The sequence below is a fragment of the Neomonachus schauinslandi genome, chromosome 3 (genome assembly GCF_002201575.2).
Source record: "Neomonachus schauinslandi chromosome 3, ASM220157v2, whole genome shotgun sequence".
NCBI lineage: Eukaryota > Metazoa > Chordata > Mammalia > Carnivora > Phocidae > Neomonachus > Neomonachus schauinslandi.
Window position 1 is genome coordinate 121,844,882 of NC_058405.1, and position 16,077 is coordinate 121,860,958.

The 16,077-nt window shown below is 44.9% G+C and overlaps 1 protein-coding gene across 1 annotated transcript in view; it reads left to right on the top strand.

Moving 5' to 3' along the window:
• TANC1 (tetratricopeptide repeat, ankyrin repeat and coiled-coil containing 1) overlaps nucleotides 1–16,077 on the top strand; it is a 153,271-nt gene that overhangs the window by 52,737 nt on the left and 84,457 nt on the right. The window contains exon 3 of the mRNA XM_021703271.2: nucleotides 13,959–14,063. Within this exon, the coding sequence (XP_021558946.2) occupies nucleotides 13,959–14,063 (105 nt within the window). The remainder of the gene's footprint in view (nucleotides 1–13,958; nucleotides 14,064–16,077) is intronic.

A 16,077-nucleotide genomic window follows, 5' to 3' on the forward strand; every position in this document is an offset into this window, starting at 1 on the left:
TTGTCAGAGCTGGACCCTTTTAATGGTCTCAGTGCAACCTAGTCAGGTTGTAACAATATCCGTGGCTAATCTTTTGACTTAATCTTATTAAGCCTATAAACCCTCTTATCCAGAGCAACAGTTCCGTTATTTCTCTATAGAAACTGTTGGAGTCTGAATCTCTTGCCTTTTCTTGCCCTTGATCTTGTCACCAAGAACATGGAAGGATTAGTTTTACTGGGTGTGACGGGATGAGGAGCATTGCAAATAAGTGGGAGGATGTTGCTGAACAAAGTTTCAGGTGGCTCCTTTTGATGCCGTTATCTCTGTGATGGAGACCATGAGGGTTCCCGTATAGGGTGAGGGTGGGGTGTGCGTCCGAGGTTTGTTCGAGGAGACTGGAGAAGTCTTGACCTGGCCACTATGGAGGAATCAGGAAGAGAGCTGATGAGTGAGGCATAGGACTGCTCTTCTGCCCTCTCCTGAACGGTTAGGGAGGGCTCATGGAGCACCTGCCAACAGGTGGGAACCTGTGGATGGACTGGGACCCATCCTTTTCCCTCCCACCTCTTCCCTTACCCCCAGTTCCCCCACCCTTGACAGAAAGGGTAAATGAGGTTAGAACAGGATTCCATAGTAATGATTGTGCTGAATATTTGAAAAATGGTCCCAAATCAGGCTGTTCCTTAGAAGTTATTAGTTTATAGTGAATAGGTGTAATTCAATTAAAGAGCAGAAACTTTTTCTTGTCAGAACTAGTATCTGTGCACTCCTTGAGTACACAGTATTCTAAGGGAGCCAACAAGGGGCAAGGTGCTCTTCCTCAAGCAGCTTTCATCCTGTGTTGGAAAGGGAAGAGGAGAACACTCACTCCCCCACCTCTGTGCACTGTCTGGTGTGATGCCCCGTGGGCTCCTCCCTCCCTGCACTTGCCTCTACTGCTGCTGTCCTCCCAAGTCACCTGGGTGACTGGTAGCTGGCCCCTGTGGTGGCTGTTTCTGTCTGATCTTTGTACTTGATTGTAAGCTGCTTTGGGGCTTGGGCAAGGTCTTGTATAGCTACACAGGACCGGCTAACCCGGTGGGTTTCAAACCTGAGTGCAGATCAGTATCACTCTGCACTGGGGTGGGGTTGAGGGTTTGCATTTCGAACAAGATCCTTGGTCATGCTCTTGTTCCTGCTCTAGGGACCGTACTTTGAACATGATTGGTCTGCACCTTCAGGGAAAGAAAGTTCTTGGGGATGCCGCCTCCCTCTTTTTAGAGTTGGTACTTCAACACGCGGCATAGGGTTCATTTCCTGCTTGTGTGAGTAACAGGAGAACCCTTTCTCTTATGGGCTTCTTCCCTACTTCCTTAGGGAAACTCTGAAATTACCATTCCAAGAAGGAGTCAGACTTTTTTCCTAGGGACATCTTAAAACCAGGATTTGTGGCTAAGCATTTATTTGTGATGGTTTGGTTAATGATTCTTATCAGCATGATAAAAACCAACTTCGGGCATTAGATCTTTATGGTGAATTATGTAATTGCTACCAATAGTTAAAGGAGGTGAGGGCTAGAGATTTCTCCCCTATAAACTCAGGTGTGAATGAAAACAAGGCTCAGACAAGGTTCTTTCTGCATGTAGATTCACAGCAGGCTGGCTCCATGTAACCATATAACCTGTTTTATATGCCTAGTAAAGTTCCAGCGTGGTTCTTTTAGGGGGTTAGTGCCCTGACAGCAGCTTGCATTCATGGTTACCTGTAGCAAGTATGATAGTCTTTTAGAGACAATATATTAATTTTTCATTGTTGCCCTAAGAAATTACTATAAACACATACGCTTAAAACAAATTTATTGTCTCACAGTTTTGTAGGTTAGAAGTCCAGACAAAGAGTGGCACAGTTGGTTCTCTGCTCTGATTTTCCAAGGCCCACTAAAGATGTTGGCCAGGCTGCATCCTTTCCGGAGGCTGAGGGGATGAGACACTCACAAGCTTGTTCACATTGGCAGAATTCCATGCCATGTGGCTGTAGGAGCAAGGTCCCCGGGGCTGGGGGTTGTTCTCAACTTTTAGGGGCTGTCTGCATTCCTTTGCTTATGGCTCCCTCCTTCCATCTTCAAAGCTAGCAATGAGTCAAGTCCAGAAGGGTTGAATCCTCCTTGTGCTTTGAGTCTCTCTGGCCGCCACCCCCAAATTCTGCCTTATCTCACCTCTTACTCTTTCGTTATGGACAAGGTCACATTAGTAATAACTCAGATTACACTGACATGCTATCCTCCTCTCCTTATACAAGCCCCTTGTAAAAGTGTTTCTGGAAGGCCCCTGGGGCATCACATGTGCGTGTGAAATGAAGATTGACTCTACAGTCTTCCTCTTCTGCTTTTAAGGGCTCGTGTGAGTACATTGGGTCTACCCAGTAATCCAGGATAGTCTCTCTAGTTTAAGGTCACCTGATTAGTAACCTTAATTCTAAATTCCATCAGCAGGACCCCTTCACAGCAGTACTCAGATTGTGTTTGGTAACCAGGGAACAGGAATCTTGGCGTGACATCTTTAAAGGTTCTGCCTACCACAGACAGAATTTCAGTTATCTGCCATTTTGCACTGGGGCCAAATAATTCCCTGGAAGCAGCAGCCGGACCTGGGTCCTTTATTTATGAAGCCTAGGGCACCTTTCTGAGGGTCTGCTAGATTTTCATACCTGGGTCATACAAAGGCCAGAGTGTTTCCAGAATGTGTATGGTTAATCCTCTTAACTAAAATATGAATTTCACCAATGAAAATAAATTTCCAATAACCCCATAATACTGATTAACAAAGTCCGTGATTTAGCCAGTATGGAAGTCCATTTTTGACCTCAACTAACTTTGTGCTACCTTGTGTGACTGTGGTAAGGATGGCTAGCTGGCTGACATGTGGTGGTCTGCTCTTGTGTGTAGCTTTTTATTTTGTTTTATTTTTAAATTTTATTTTTAAAGATTTTGTTTACTTGAGAGAGAGCGAGGGAGAGCGTGAGCCAGCAAGAAGGGGGAGGTGCAGGGGGAGAGGGAGAGAATCTCAAGCAGACTCCCTGCTGAGCATGGAGCCCCATGCAGGGCTGATCTCACGACCCTGAGATCATGACTTGAGCTGAAATCAGGAGTCTGACCCTTAACCAACAGAGCCACCTAGGCACCCCTGTTTTTTTCAAAGATTTTATTTATTTATCTGAGAGAGAGTGCATGCATATGCATGCTTGTGTTCTTGAGCAGAGGGAAGGGGCAGAGGGAGAGAATCTCAAGCAGACTCTGTGCTGAGGGTAGAGCCCTATGCGGGGCTTGATCTCAAGACCCTGAGATCATGACCTGAGCTGAAATCGAGAGTCAGTTGCTTAACTGACTGAGCCACCCAGATGCCCCTGGCCTTTCGTTTAAAAGCTAGTTAACCTCAGGGCACTTGTGTGGCTCAGTCAGTTAAGCACCCAATTCTTGGTTTCAGTTGGGGTCAAGGTCTCAGGGTCATGAGATGGAGCCCCTGTGTCAGCCTCCACGCTCAGCATGGAGTCTGCTTGAGATTCTCTCTCTTTGCCTTCCCTCTCCGCACGCTTGCTCTCTCTTTTTCTCAAATAAATAAAATCTTAAAAAAAAGACTAGTTATCCTCTGGGGTCTGTATTCCAGATTAAGACAACTAATTGCTTTGGGGCAGTAGCTTAAAGGCACCTGACACACATTTATATCACATTATTTATGTTGAAGTGTTTGGAAATAAAATTTAATCAATGTGATAGAGTTTTGTCCCCTTATCTGGGAACTTCAGGAGAGCGTGTTGATGTCTTGTTCTCACCCTGTGCCTGGCATGCGGTGGATGCCAGTGGATACCTGTTGAGTAAATAAGTAAGGTTGAATGAATTAATTTCCCTGCTTTCATGTATAAAAACAGGTTCAGTGTAGGAATAGCACGACAGATCAGACTGCATTGGAAGAAAGTGGAAACATTACTCAGGGTATTTTGTTGAGCTAGGGGTTTATTATACTCGTAGTGCTGTAAACATGCACACTACAAACTGAGACTATCATTGTTAACAAATCATTGTTAACATTTATTTTAGAGCTGATTTATTGAAGGGAACATGACTGCATTTTGAAACTGTTTTCCTACTAGATTTAAGTGCCTGAATGGCAATGCATATTTGTATCACACAGGGCCTCGTGCACTGCGTGAAGGAATGCGCCCTTCTCAATGTACCTTCAAAAATAAGGTATTCGAAATAGGAAAACGGAGGCTTATTGAGAGAGAGTCATGTCAGGTAACTCTCCTATTTCAGTCACCATTAGCAGGTGACCCATTGTTTTCCTCTCCCCTTCTGTTTTTTTCTTCCCTAGAATTAGTCTGAATTTCCCCAGACCTTACCTGTGTTGGGGTATGGAGGCGGTTACACACAGTAGTGACAACTCAGATTGCACTGACTTACTGTCCTCCTCTCCCTGCACAAGGCTCCAGGCTGTTGTAAAAGTGTTTCTAGAAGTTTCTGGAAGCTCCCGGGGGCAGACCAGAGAGGCTGCTGCTGAGGCAGCTGAGGCACTTCTCCTGGTGCCTTGCCTCTCATCAGCTCCCAGTACCCAGGCATGTTGGGTGGGGGGGGCCTTCTGCTGCCTCTGTCCATCCGTGGAGTAGAGCCATCTCAAGCAGCATTTTAGGAATTTATTTGCAGTCTCTTCCCAGCTTCTTGTGGGAGAAATCCAAGTGATGGACAACACACTGTGCTTGATATTACCCTCCCTTCGGGGCGAGGCTTCCTGACTGGGTTAGTTCATTTTCTGGCTCCTTCTTCCCTCAAAGTGAATCCTCCCAAAAAGCTCTCACCCCTCACAGGTAGGGTTGTGGTCATCCCACTAGCTCACCTGCCCTGCCTCAGCTCAGCATAGGGCAAAGCAGCAGGGAGGCAGGACAGCCCGATCCCAGCTGTGGTGTTCCCTTCATGCCCTCAGGCCAGATTTCCCCCTTTCTCAGTCCCAAGTGTGTGTCTCTTTCTCCCCTCAACACTTGCGTTTTGGGGTGCAGGAGGGAGAGGGGTCAGACATTGGAAGCTCTCAGTATCATGCCCTTTAAAAATCACAACTGTGATATGCTAGTTTGCCACAGTTCACCATTTGGGAATTGACTGTTTAATGACATTTGCTTTAGTGATAAAGCTTCCCACCCCCCAAAATTCTCTTTTCCTTTTTATTGTTCCTCTATTTTTGTGAACATTTCCCAGTGTAAAATGAAAACCCCAGACCAGATAAAATTGACAGGAACCTTTTCTGTGAAAGTTCAAAATGCTTTAAAAAAAAAATCTCTAAAATGATTGATAATAGAGTGTCACTTTTCATAGTCTCCAGATGTTGTGAAAAATGTAAGCCTGCTTTAAATGCAATAAGTAGCCTCAGGTGTTCTGCGTCCCAAATATTGCTTTGGTATATATAATTATTTTTAACTGAAACACTCAGAAATGAAAAGTAACCCCTGCCCTTCTGTCTTTCACTGCCTGGAGGTAAAGCCCAGTTTGGTTTATTTCTGCCATTCCTTTTAAAAAATATTCCTTATATGGCAGTTTCTAAGCAGCAGAATAGTCAGCTGTGTGATTAAAATGTCAAAAAGAGTAGGAAAACTGGCCGCTGGGAAAAGTATATTTGGTGATCTACATAAAGGCAGAGGACTGAATGTGGAGAAGGCCTGCCTCCAAGGTTGTCCACTGAAGTGATTAAGGGAGGTTTGCTGATCCCCCTCCCAGACAGACACAGGCCCTTCTGTGCAATGAAAAGAGCTGGCAGGAGCTCTTCTCGTGCAAGCTTCGTACCGGGAATCTGTTTAACGTCTCTGGGGCATGTTTTGTGTCGGTCGATCTTCAGCGCCCTCTCTCTTTAAAGTTGAGGACCCTTCCCCTGTATCACATAGTAGAGAATGGGGGTGGGCCGTGGGGGAATCTGGATGAAGTAAAGAATCCAGAGTTGCTATGAAATGGGTTATGATCAAGAACGATTGCCATTTATGATTGAGAACAATCCTCATTTATCTAAAACCTTGTAAACTGGGCAAGTTGGTACCCCAACCACACAACCCTAGACCCTGCTCAGACCTAACGGGAGAAGAGTGGTCTTCCTTAGGGGCCCCACCCATAGTGGCCTGTGCTGTCCTACTTGATACCTTTGCTACTGAAGTATGGCCATGGTCCCAGCCATACCTGGTGAGGACATCAGAATCTTCATTTTAACAAGAAACCCCCCCTCCCCCGCCAGGTGATCTCTATACACAGTAAAGCTTGAAACGTGCTTTGTGCCAGTGTTGTGGGTGAGCTGCCCAGGAGTGATCGGGACATGAGGCTGCTGTGACAGGGAAACATGTTGGCTTCTACGTGACCTGATTTTCCCACTAGTTTTTTGTTTTTGTTTTTTTTAAAGTGATCTCTACACCCGCCATGGGGCTTGAACTCAGAACCCTAAGATTTAGAGTCACATGCTCTACTGACTGAGCCAGCCAGGTTCCCCTTGCTGATTTTCAAGCTAATACCTGACAGTCGTGTATTGTTTCTAAGGAACGCTTGCCTAGTAGCCAACAGGAGCACCTTGGGTGGCTCAGCCCATTGAGTGTCTAACTCCTGATTTTGGCTCAGGTCATGATCTCAGGGTTGTGAGATCACACTGGGCATGGAGCCTGCTTAAGGCTCTCTCTCCTTCTGCCCTCCCTCCCCCACCAAAAAACCAAACATAGTAGCCAACATACCATGCTTTCTGCGTAATTATTACGTAGTATTATATTTTGGTTGTTTTGTGGGGATTAACCTGATAGCGAAGGGTGGGGGGGGCAGATTATTTTACTTTCAGGTAGCTTATGCTTGGGAACATTGAGCATTTTATTTTAAACACAGAGCTGTGTGTAGAAAGGTGATGGGCAGTAGTATCCCCTGAGTAAGAGGGTGGTGGGGAAATGGAATTCTCAGTTTGGGTCCCTCTTGACAAGGTGGCCCCTTCATTTTAGGGGAGTTTGTTTCAGTGGCATAGAAATCAGTGTCACTGTGGTTTAATAGCAGTTCAGGTGTAAGATGGGTGCCTGGTGGTCACATGGCTCCCACTGCCGTGGCCTCTCTTCTCCTCATCCTTCAGTCAGTCTGCTCAGCTGCCCACCATGTGGACCCTAGGTGCCCCTTGTCATGGTAGCCTTTTGGGTGGTGGAAGCAATAATTCTTATTCTGAAGGGTGTTACTCCTGTTTTCTCTGATTCCTCACAGTTCCGTTCTTGTTTCAGTTGCTGTCTTTCAGGGTAGGGTCTTCCTCGACTGTCTGATCCTAGGTCACATCTGAAGAGCAAAGAAGCTGATTGAAAGCACTGGGTAGGTGTTGAGGACAGGCTTTGTGATACCGTGATTGGTTAGGGATCTGCCATTTCTTTTAGGGGATGTCCCCAACTGGTTATTTACTGGTCTTTTCTCTTGGTGACTTTCCCCAGAGTGGAATCCTCTGATGTCTTTCTGCCATGGTCTGCTAGCTTGCTGCCCCTGATCTCACAGCTCAGGGTGGGGGTGCATCTGGGGTCCACCAATCTGCATGTGGAATTTTTCTTAATCCCAGTTTCTTAGTTTAGCACTCAAGAGTTTAGCTCTTGAGTCTCTGTGGTCTTGGCATTCAGCCTTTCCAGAGAAAAATTCAGCCTCCAGGATGAGAGAGGGAATGCTTCCTGGTTCTGAGGGTCTAACTCTCCCTTAAATAGATTCTCAAGCCCTGATCCTGTGTGGCCCCATCCATGCCCCTGCCTTCAGAGGTGCCTTGAGGCTGAGCCGTCCTGTCGCCTACCCCAGTGCCAACCTCTTCTAGCCCGCCCAATTCACTGCTCCTTGGCAAACTGTTTCCCACTTTCAGAAGTTTGGTTTCTTGCCTGTGGTGTTCTCCTTTGCCCATCAGTCTCTCTCAAATCCCTTTCCTGCAACTTTAATGATGTTTTGAAAAGGAGTAAAGGCAAACGAGTGTTCATGTGCTATGTTTAATGGAAAGTGTGCAAAGATTGTCTAATGAGCAATTGAGAGGAGGAAGGAACAAAACCTATAGTTACACATTTTTCTTGTTTTATACATTTGAGGTTCAGCTGTTTGTAGAAAACAATTTAGGTGGATCATGTTGGAGAGCAGTTGTTTATACAGGCATACCTCGTTTGATGGCACTTTGCTGTGTTGCACTTCCCAGATGTTGAGGTTTTGCAAATTGAAGGTTTGTAGCAACCCTGTGTCCAGCAAGTCTGTTGGCACTGTTCTTCCAACTGCATTTGCTTACTTCATGTCTCTGCATCACATTTTGATAATTCTTGCAATATTTCAAACTTTTTCTTTTTTTTTTTTCCCTACAGATTTTATTTATTTGACAGAGAGAGACACAGTGAGAGAGGGAACACAAGCAGGGGGAGTGGGAGAGGGAGAAGCAGGCTTTCCGCCGAGCAGGGAGCCCGATGCGTGGGGCTTGATACCAGGACCTAGGGACCATGACCTGAGCCAAAGGCAGAGGCCTAACGACTGAGCCACCCAGGCGCCCCCAAACTTTTTCATTACTATTTTTGTGATCTGTGGTCAGTGATCTTTGTTACTATTGTAATTGTTTTGGGGTGCCATGAACTGTGCCCATATAAGACCGCACACTTAATTGATCAATGTTGGGTATGTTCTGACTGTTCCACCAAATGGCCAATCCCCCATCTCTTCTCTCTCTCCTCGGGCCTCGGTATTCCCTGAGACACAACAATATTGAAATTAGGTCACTTACTAACCCTACCATGTCCTCTAAGTGTTCAGGTGAAAGGCAGAGTCACATATCTCTCACTTTAAATCAAAAGCTAGAAGTGATTAAGCTTAGTGAGGAAGACATACCAGAAACTGAGATAGGCTGAAAGCCAGGCCTTTTACACCAAACAGTTAACCAAGCTGTGAACGCAGAGGAAAAGTTCTTGAAGGAAATTGTAAGTGCTACTCCAGTGATCACATGAGTGATAAGAACCCAAAAATATCCTTGTTGCTGAAAGGGAGAAAATTTTAGTGGTCTGGATAGAAGATCAAACTAGCCACCACATTTTCTTAAGACAAAAGCTAATCCAGAGTAAGACCTTAATTCTTTTCAGTTCGTGAAGGCTGAGGAGAGATGAGGAAGCTATAGAAGAAAAGTTTGATGATAATAGAGGTTGGTTCCTAAAGATGCCATCTAGGACTTGAATAATGAGAGAGAAGTCGATGCCTGGCTTCAAAGCTTTAAAGGGGACAGGCTGTCTCTTGTTAGGGACTAATGCAGTTGGTGACTTTAAACTGAAGTCAGTGCTCATTTACCATTCTCCAAATCCTAGGATTCTTAAGCATTAATATAAATGTATTCTGCCTATGCTCTATAAATGGAACAACAAAGCCTGGATGACAGTACATTTGTTTACAACGTGGTTTACTGAATATTTTAAGCCCACTGTTGAGACCTACTACTCAGGATAAAATTCCTTTGAAAATGTTACTGCTCATTGACAACACACCTGGGCACGTAAGAGCTCCCCGATGGAGATGTCCAACGAGCTCGATGTTTTTGTGCCTGATAACACAGCATCCATTCTGCAGCCCATGGTTCAAGGACTGATTTCCACTTTCAAGTCTTCTTTAAGCAATATATTTTATAAGGCTATCACTGCCACAGATAGTGATTCTCCTCTGATGGATCTGGACAAAGTAAATTGAAAACCTTCTGGAAAGGATTTACCATTCTAGATGTCATTAAGAACATTCATGATTCATGGGACATGGTCAACATATCAACATTAACAGGAGTTAAGAAGCTGATTCCAGCCCCCATGGAGGACTCCGAGGGTTCAGGACTTCAGTGGGGGAAGTAACTGCAGATGGGGTGGAAATAGCAAGAGAACTCGAACTAGGAGTAGAGCCTGAAGATGTGACTGAATTGCTGCAGTCTCATGATTAACCTTTAATGGATGAGGATTGCTTCCTACAAATAAACAAATAGTTCTTGAGATGGAATCTACTCCTCATGAAGATACCATGAAGATTGTTGAAATGACAACAAAGGATTTTAGAATATTATGTAAGCTTAATTGATAATGTAGTAGCAGGATTTAAGAGGTTTGACTCTAATTATGAAAAAATGTCAGGGCGCCTGGGTGGCTCAGTTGGTTAAGCGGCTGCCTTCGGCTCAGGTCATGATCCCAGGGTCCTGGGATCAAGCCCCGCATCAGGCTCCCTGCTCGGCGGGGAGCCTGCTTCTCCCTCTCCCTCTGCCTGCCTCTCTGCCTACTTGTTCTCTCTATCTCTCTGTCAAATAAATAAATAAAATCTTTAAAAAAAAAAAATTCTGTGGGTAAAAATGCTATTAAACAGCATCACATGCTACAGAGAATTCGTTCATGAAAGTGTCAATTGATGTGGCAAACTTCATTGTTTTCTTACTTTAAAAAATTGCCACAGCCACCCCAACCTTCAGCAACCACCACCCTGATCAGTCGGCAGCCATCAACATCAAGGCAGGGCCCTCCACCAGCAAAAAGATCACTACTCACTGAAAGGTCAGATGATAGTTGGCATTGTTTAGCAATAAAATAATTCTTAAAGGTATGCACATTGTTTTTAGACACAATGCTATTGCATACTTAACAGACCACAGTGTAAACATAATTTCATATGCCCTGGGAAACAAAAAAAATTCATTTGACTCACTTTATTGCATTATCTGCAATATTTCAAGTATGCCTATAATCACTTTATAATATCTCAATTCTTAGTAAAAGGGATGATCAGAGACAAGTATGAATAAAATCTTTGTTGACTGTCCTAAGGTTCATGGATGACTAGGTGGTGGTGGAAGGTTCTGCTGCTCTGGCCTTTTCTAGAACTGCATGTTTCATCTGGGTTTCCCACTTTTATCAGTGCTGAGTGTTGGTTGAGTACATGGGCTTCAAACTACATGGACCACAGAACTAGTGTTTTGCCATGTGTAGGCCATGACAAACAAAGCCTCAGTTTCCTGACCTAAAAATGGAAGTAGTGTTCTTCTCCCAAAGTTACTACCACCGAATGAATTAATGTATGTAAGGGCTTAGCCTTGTGTGATCACTGAATACACGTTCTATTTACTTTGGGATATTCCATATCTCCTTTCCTATCTAGCATCACTGTTCACTGTGCCAGGTACTGTGCTAAGCCTGGGAACCAGATCCACCTGTCTCTGCTCTCATGGATGTTCCACTTGGAACAAGAGGCTTACTTGTTCATCTTTTATCTCTGTGATATTACTGAGGCCTGAGTTGGGGAGGCTGGGGACCATATTTGAACCTAGGTAGGTCTGCCCAATTCCAGAGGCTCTGCTCTTAACACTCTGACTCCTCAATGCCAAGTATTTCTTACAGTTAGCAGTTGGCCTCTGAGCAGAACACAGTGATAGACCATTAAATGGATGGGCATGGATGCTTTCTGAAGGCTCTGGGTGATGTTGCGGTTCGATGTCAGCCATTTCCATAAAAACCATTGTACATCCATGTGAAATAGCCCACGTTTTAAGAGTACTTACTGTTAGAGAACATTTTTGAAGGATATATGGGGTAGGTAGATTGGAGCCTGTAAATAGAGCTGCTGTTGGGATTTGCTGTTACTATACCCCGAAGAGTTAAGGTGAGCAGAAATTTACAGGTGTCTCTTGAGCAGTGGCATGTTGCTGGTTGGGGCAATTTGAATCATTGGGCAATAATAAAGGGCTTTACCTCCCCTGAGTCCTTTAAGTGGAAGACAGCAGATGGTGGGGGGGGAAGATGCCTGTGATTTTTTTTTTTTTTTAAACCACAGAGAATAGGTCAGGAACCAAAAGTGTGGAAAGGTTCTCGTACTTGTCCTGCTTCCATTTCCTCCTGCCCTGTTAGAGCCCTTCTTCCTAATTTCTGGCTCCTCCATAGCAAATATGTTAAATTTCCCCTTATCCCCCCCTCCCCCTAGTCTTCTCTCCATGCATATTTATATAGGGATATGTGTATGTTCTAGATAAAATCTGAGTATGCTTTGTATTTTGCTGTATAGCCTACGTCCTACGTTCATATTGTGAATTCTCCCCCTTCCCCTATAACCATTCCAATTTAACCTTTGAAAAATCCCCTTTCTGACAGGGTTAAATAAATTATGGAGACAGCCATGTGATTGAATACTGTGTTAGCCATTTAAAAACCATGATTTCTAAAGTTTGAAATAATATCCCTGTTTGTCAAGTACCATATGCTTCTTTGATAATGTAGCCTGTTTTAATGTGTAGTACATTGTAGGCGGCTGGGAATTGGATTATTTTTATACTGATGTAGATGCTTTTGCAGTAAGCCTTTAGATGGCAGCATCTCTCACCACAGACCACACTCTGAACGGAACTCCTTAGACGCATAAGATGTTTGATGCAGAAGGATGCTCATGGATCCGCCTGACCCACCGTTTCAGTGTGCGGTGACGGAGCCAAGGCCGGAGAGGGTCGGGGCTGTGGCTCAGGGCTGAGCACGAGGGAGGGCTGTGGACCCCTGTCTGCCACTCTTTCCACCAGCTTTTCCCTTACTGGTGTGAAATGCTCCCTGTCTCTGTGGCCTTGTGAAAAGTGCACTTTAAGTAGAAGGCAACCAAGGAAAACGAAAGTCAAGTGGGTGATTCTGGGCCAGATGTAATGTGATGTTTGAAAGGAACAGACAGGATGGGCAGTCTTTTTTTTATGTGGCTTCATTTAGATATAATTCACATATCCTACAATCCACGCATTTAAAAAGTATACACTATAGCGATTTTTAGTATATTCCCAAGGTCGTGCAGCCATCACCACTAATTTTAGGACATGTTAATCACTCCAAAAAGAAGTCTCATGCCCTTTAGCCGTCACCCCACTAGCCTGCATATCCCTCAGCCCCTGACAACCATTCGTTCTTTATTTCTATAAATTTGCCTGTTCTGGATATTCCGTACCAATGGACCCCTATAATACGTGGTCCGTGGGGACCGGCTGCCTTCACGTAGCATCGTGTTTTCAGGTTTCCTCCTGTCGCATAAATCAGTACTCCATCCCTCTTTGTTGCCCAATACTGTATGGCTAGATCACATTCTGTTGTCATCAGCTGATGGGAATTTGGCTCTTGATAATGCTACCAGAAGCATGGGTGTGCAAACTCCTGTGTGAACATGTGTGAGTATAGAAGTGGAATTGCTGGGACCTATAATAACTGTGTGTTTAACCTTTTGAGGAACTGCCAAACTGTTTTCCGAAGTGGCCGCCCCTGTTCATTGCCACCACCGATGTGTGAGGGGTCAATTCAGTCTCACTGAGAACTCCAGATTTTCCGATGATAAGTTGAGGTGGAGGGGAAGGTGAGAAATAGGACTGACAGGCTCTCTTGTGTCCCCGAGTCGCATGCTGGACCGGCTTCTGTGCCTTTTTGAAGGCGGCTCTGTCATGTGCCAAGAACGCCATCGCCTTCTCTGCCCCACACAGTTGCAGTGCGTCACCAGTGTGATAAAATGCTCTCGGAGTGTGTTGATGGGACAGCCTGGCTGTTTGTAATCCTTGCCTCCTGACTTTGGAGATAGCAAGCAACCCATTCGTCTTTGTCCCAGTTAGAGACAAATTCCAAATAAAAAGCCCGTTGCCAGAAGCTGTCCAGGTTTGAACATGTCAAAGTCGCTTCCTTGATGTACACCAAAGACAGCTATAGAGTCTTCACAGCGAAAGAGCAGCTTTTGTTTTTGTTTTTGTTTTGTTTTGTTTTTGTCAGAGTTGACATTCTCGGAACTGAGCTTACCCATTCCTGCTTTGGCAGCCCAGGCTGGACATTCCCACGTCTGTACTGAAATGACCGTGTGTGTGTTCAAGGGAGGAGAAGGGGCCGGCTCTTCCTTGAGGCATATTTGGGTCCTGGTGAGGACACACGCTGTACATGCCGAAGCTTTGTTTGCGTCTGGAAAAAATTAGTCACACAGATCTTTTCCACTGCAGGTCCCGTCAGGAAGCCCAAGTATGTGGAAAGCCCCAGAGTGCCTGGAGATGCAGTTATAATCCCGTTCCGAGAAGTGTCCAAGGCAGCAGAGCCCAATGAGAATGGTAAGAATATGTTTTCAATGATTTTTACCCCGAAAGATTTTACATAATGACATTCCATTTCTAAGTGAAACTTGAGTGCCTCTTGTAGGAATGCTTTGCCAAATTGAATTCTATTTGGGAGGTTTTTTCCGCCCCCTCCGCCAGTTCCAGAGATCTGTTGAGCTAATGTAAATTCTTGGAATTACATACACCGCGTAGGAATAGTCGAGTGGGTGCATATGCATTGTTTAAGGGTTGAGCCTTATTTCCTCTCAATTTTGACCTCCCCGGCATAGGGAGATAAGGAAAGCCAGCCGGTAGACGGCTTCCAGCACTCTTCTGTTTTGCTTTTTTGGTACTCCATCGTTTTGGAGTATTCAGTAGGCTTTGGCTGAAAAGCTGACACTTTCAGTGGACAAGCTTCTGATAACTAGCCTTCTTAAAAGCATTTGGTAGCTTTTGAAAGCTTTTTGTCTTTTAAAGTTTTTCTTTAGGGAATGTTGAACTAAGAGCCAAAATAAAATAAAAGTCCAAATTAATTGAAATCTTTTAGTAAAGATATTTTATACCTTTTTTTCTAGATCTGGAAATGAATGTAACAGACATTACAAACTATAGTATTTCATGGATGTATTAATTGTTCTTTATTTCTTAAATCAGTTTGGGGATTTTCCATTTGTTCCATTCCTGGGTGGCAAGGGGTCCCCAACTCATGACTCCATGGTCTTTAATTTGTATGTTTGAACTTGTATCCCATTTTCCTGCAGGAACATGTGGTTAGGAATCCTGGCTTATGTAGAGAAGCCCATTTTACCCTCAATGTAGATACAAGTTTATGTAGTAATGCTGAAAGAGAAAGCTCATCCCCATTTCCCCTTTGGAATACCTGGCATCCTCCTCTCCCTAATTGTGGGTAGTCAGAGGTACAGCTCCTTTATGTTCTAACCACTGTGTGTGCATTTTGTGTTTCTGTGGTTATGTACTGTGGAGAGGTATGAAGTAGGACATGGTAGGAAAATGGAATAAGTAGGGTGGTGGTGAAAATAAACCTAAAAATGAGCTGGGAAGAGGAATTGGCAGAAGATAAACCTCAGCAAGGGGAGTTTGGAATGGGTGGGAGATGAGATGGGGCCAGGAGCTGGGCATCGTGGGCAGGGAAGGGTGCTGTTGCCTGCGTCTTGGCATGAGAAATTGTACTCTTTCCCTTCTGTCCAGGCACCAGGCTGTTTGGTTTGCGTAAGAGGTTCACAACTAGGATTTGTGCTGAGGAGGGGCAGGGTGCCAGGTGCGTGGTGGTGAAGAGGGGAGAGTCCCCGGTGGTGTCTGGTTAGGATGGCCATTCTACAGACATGAGAACCCTCTTGGTGGTGAATTCGTGGTGATGGGCATTTGGTGATTTTCAGATCCCTTCTCTCATTTCTATGCTGGATTTTGAAAGAAAAATAAAAACCTGGTCCTCTGAAGTGAATATCAATGATCCGATTTACCAAGCCATTTGCCCCTTTCAGAATAAACCACCCCTTACCCTCATCCCCACCCTCCAAAGCCTTTGAAGTCCTGGTCATCTATGCCCTTGGTGTTTTGACTGGCCTAGACTCCATGATGTAACCTTTCTCCCTGGTGGGGAATACCACTGAGGTCCTGTGCAGAGTTTAGGACTCCCTCTGGGGTAAGAGTGGGGGAGAAATTTAGGATTTGTATTGGGCAAAGAAGAGAGGTTAAAAAGAGTTCCGATTGTCCACTTTTCTCCTCTTGCCCAAGGCGGAATCAGCTATCTTTCTTGTGGGGGAGGCTTTCTCGACTGCTTGGCTGCCCGGTGAACATTCCAGTGTAAAGATTGATATTACTGGCATAGCCTGCAACCCGAGCCCTCAGATCTGGCATTGTCTGTGTCCACGGGGACTGAAATTACGACCCACCGGGGCTCTGAATACAGACCAGAAGTGGCATTGTCTGTGTCCACGGGGAATTGAAATTACGACCCACCGGGGCTCTGAATACAGACCAGAAGTGGCATTGTCTGTGTCCACGGGGA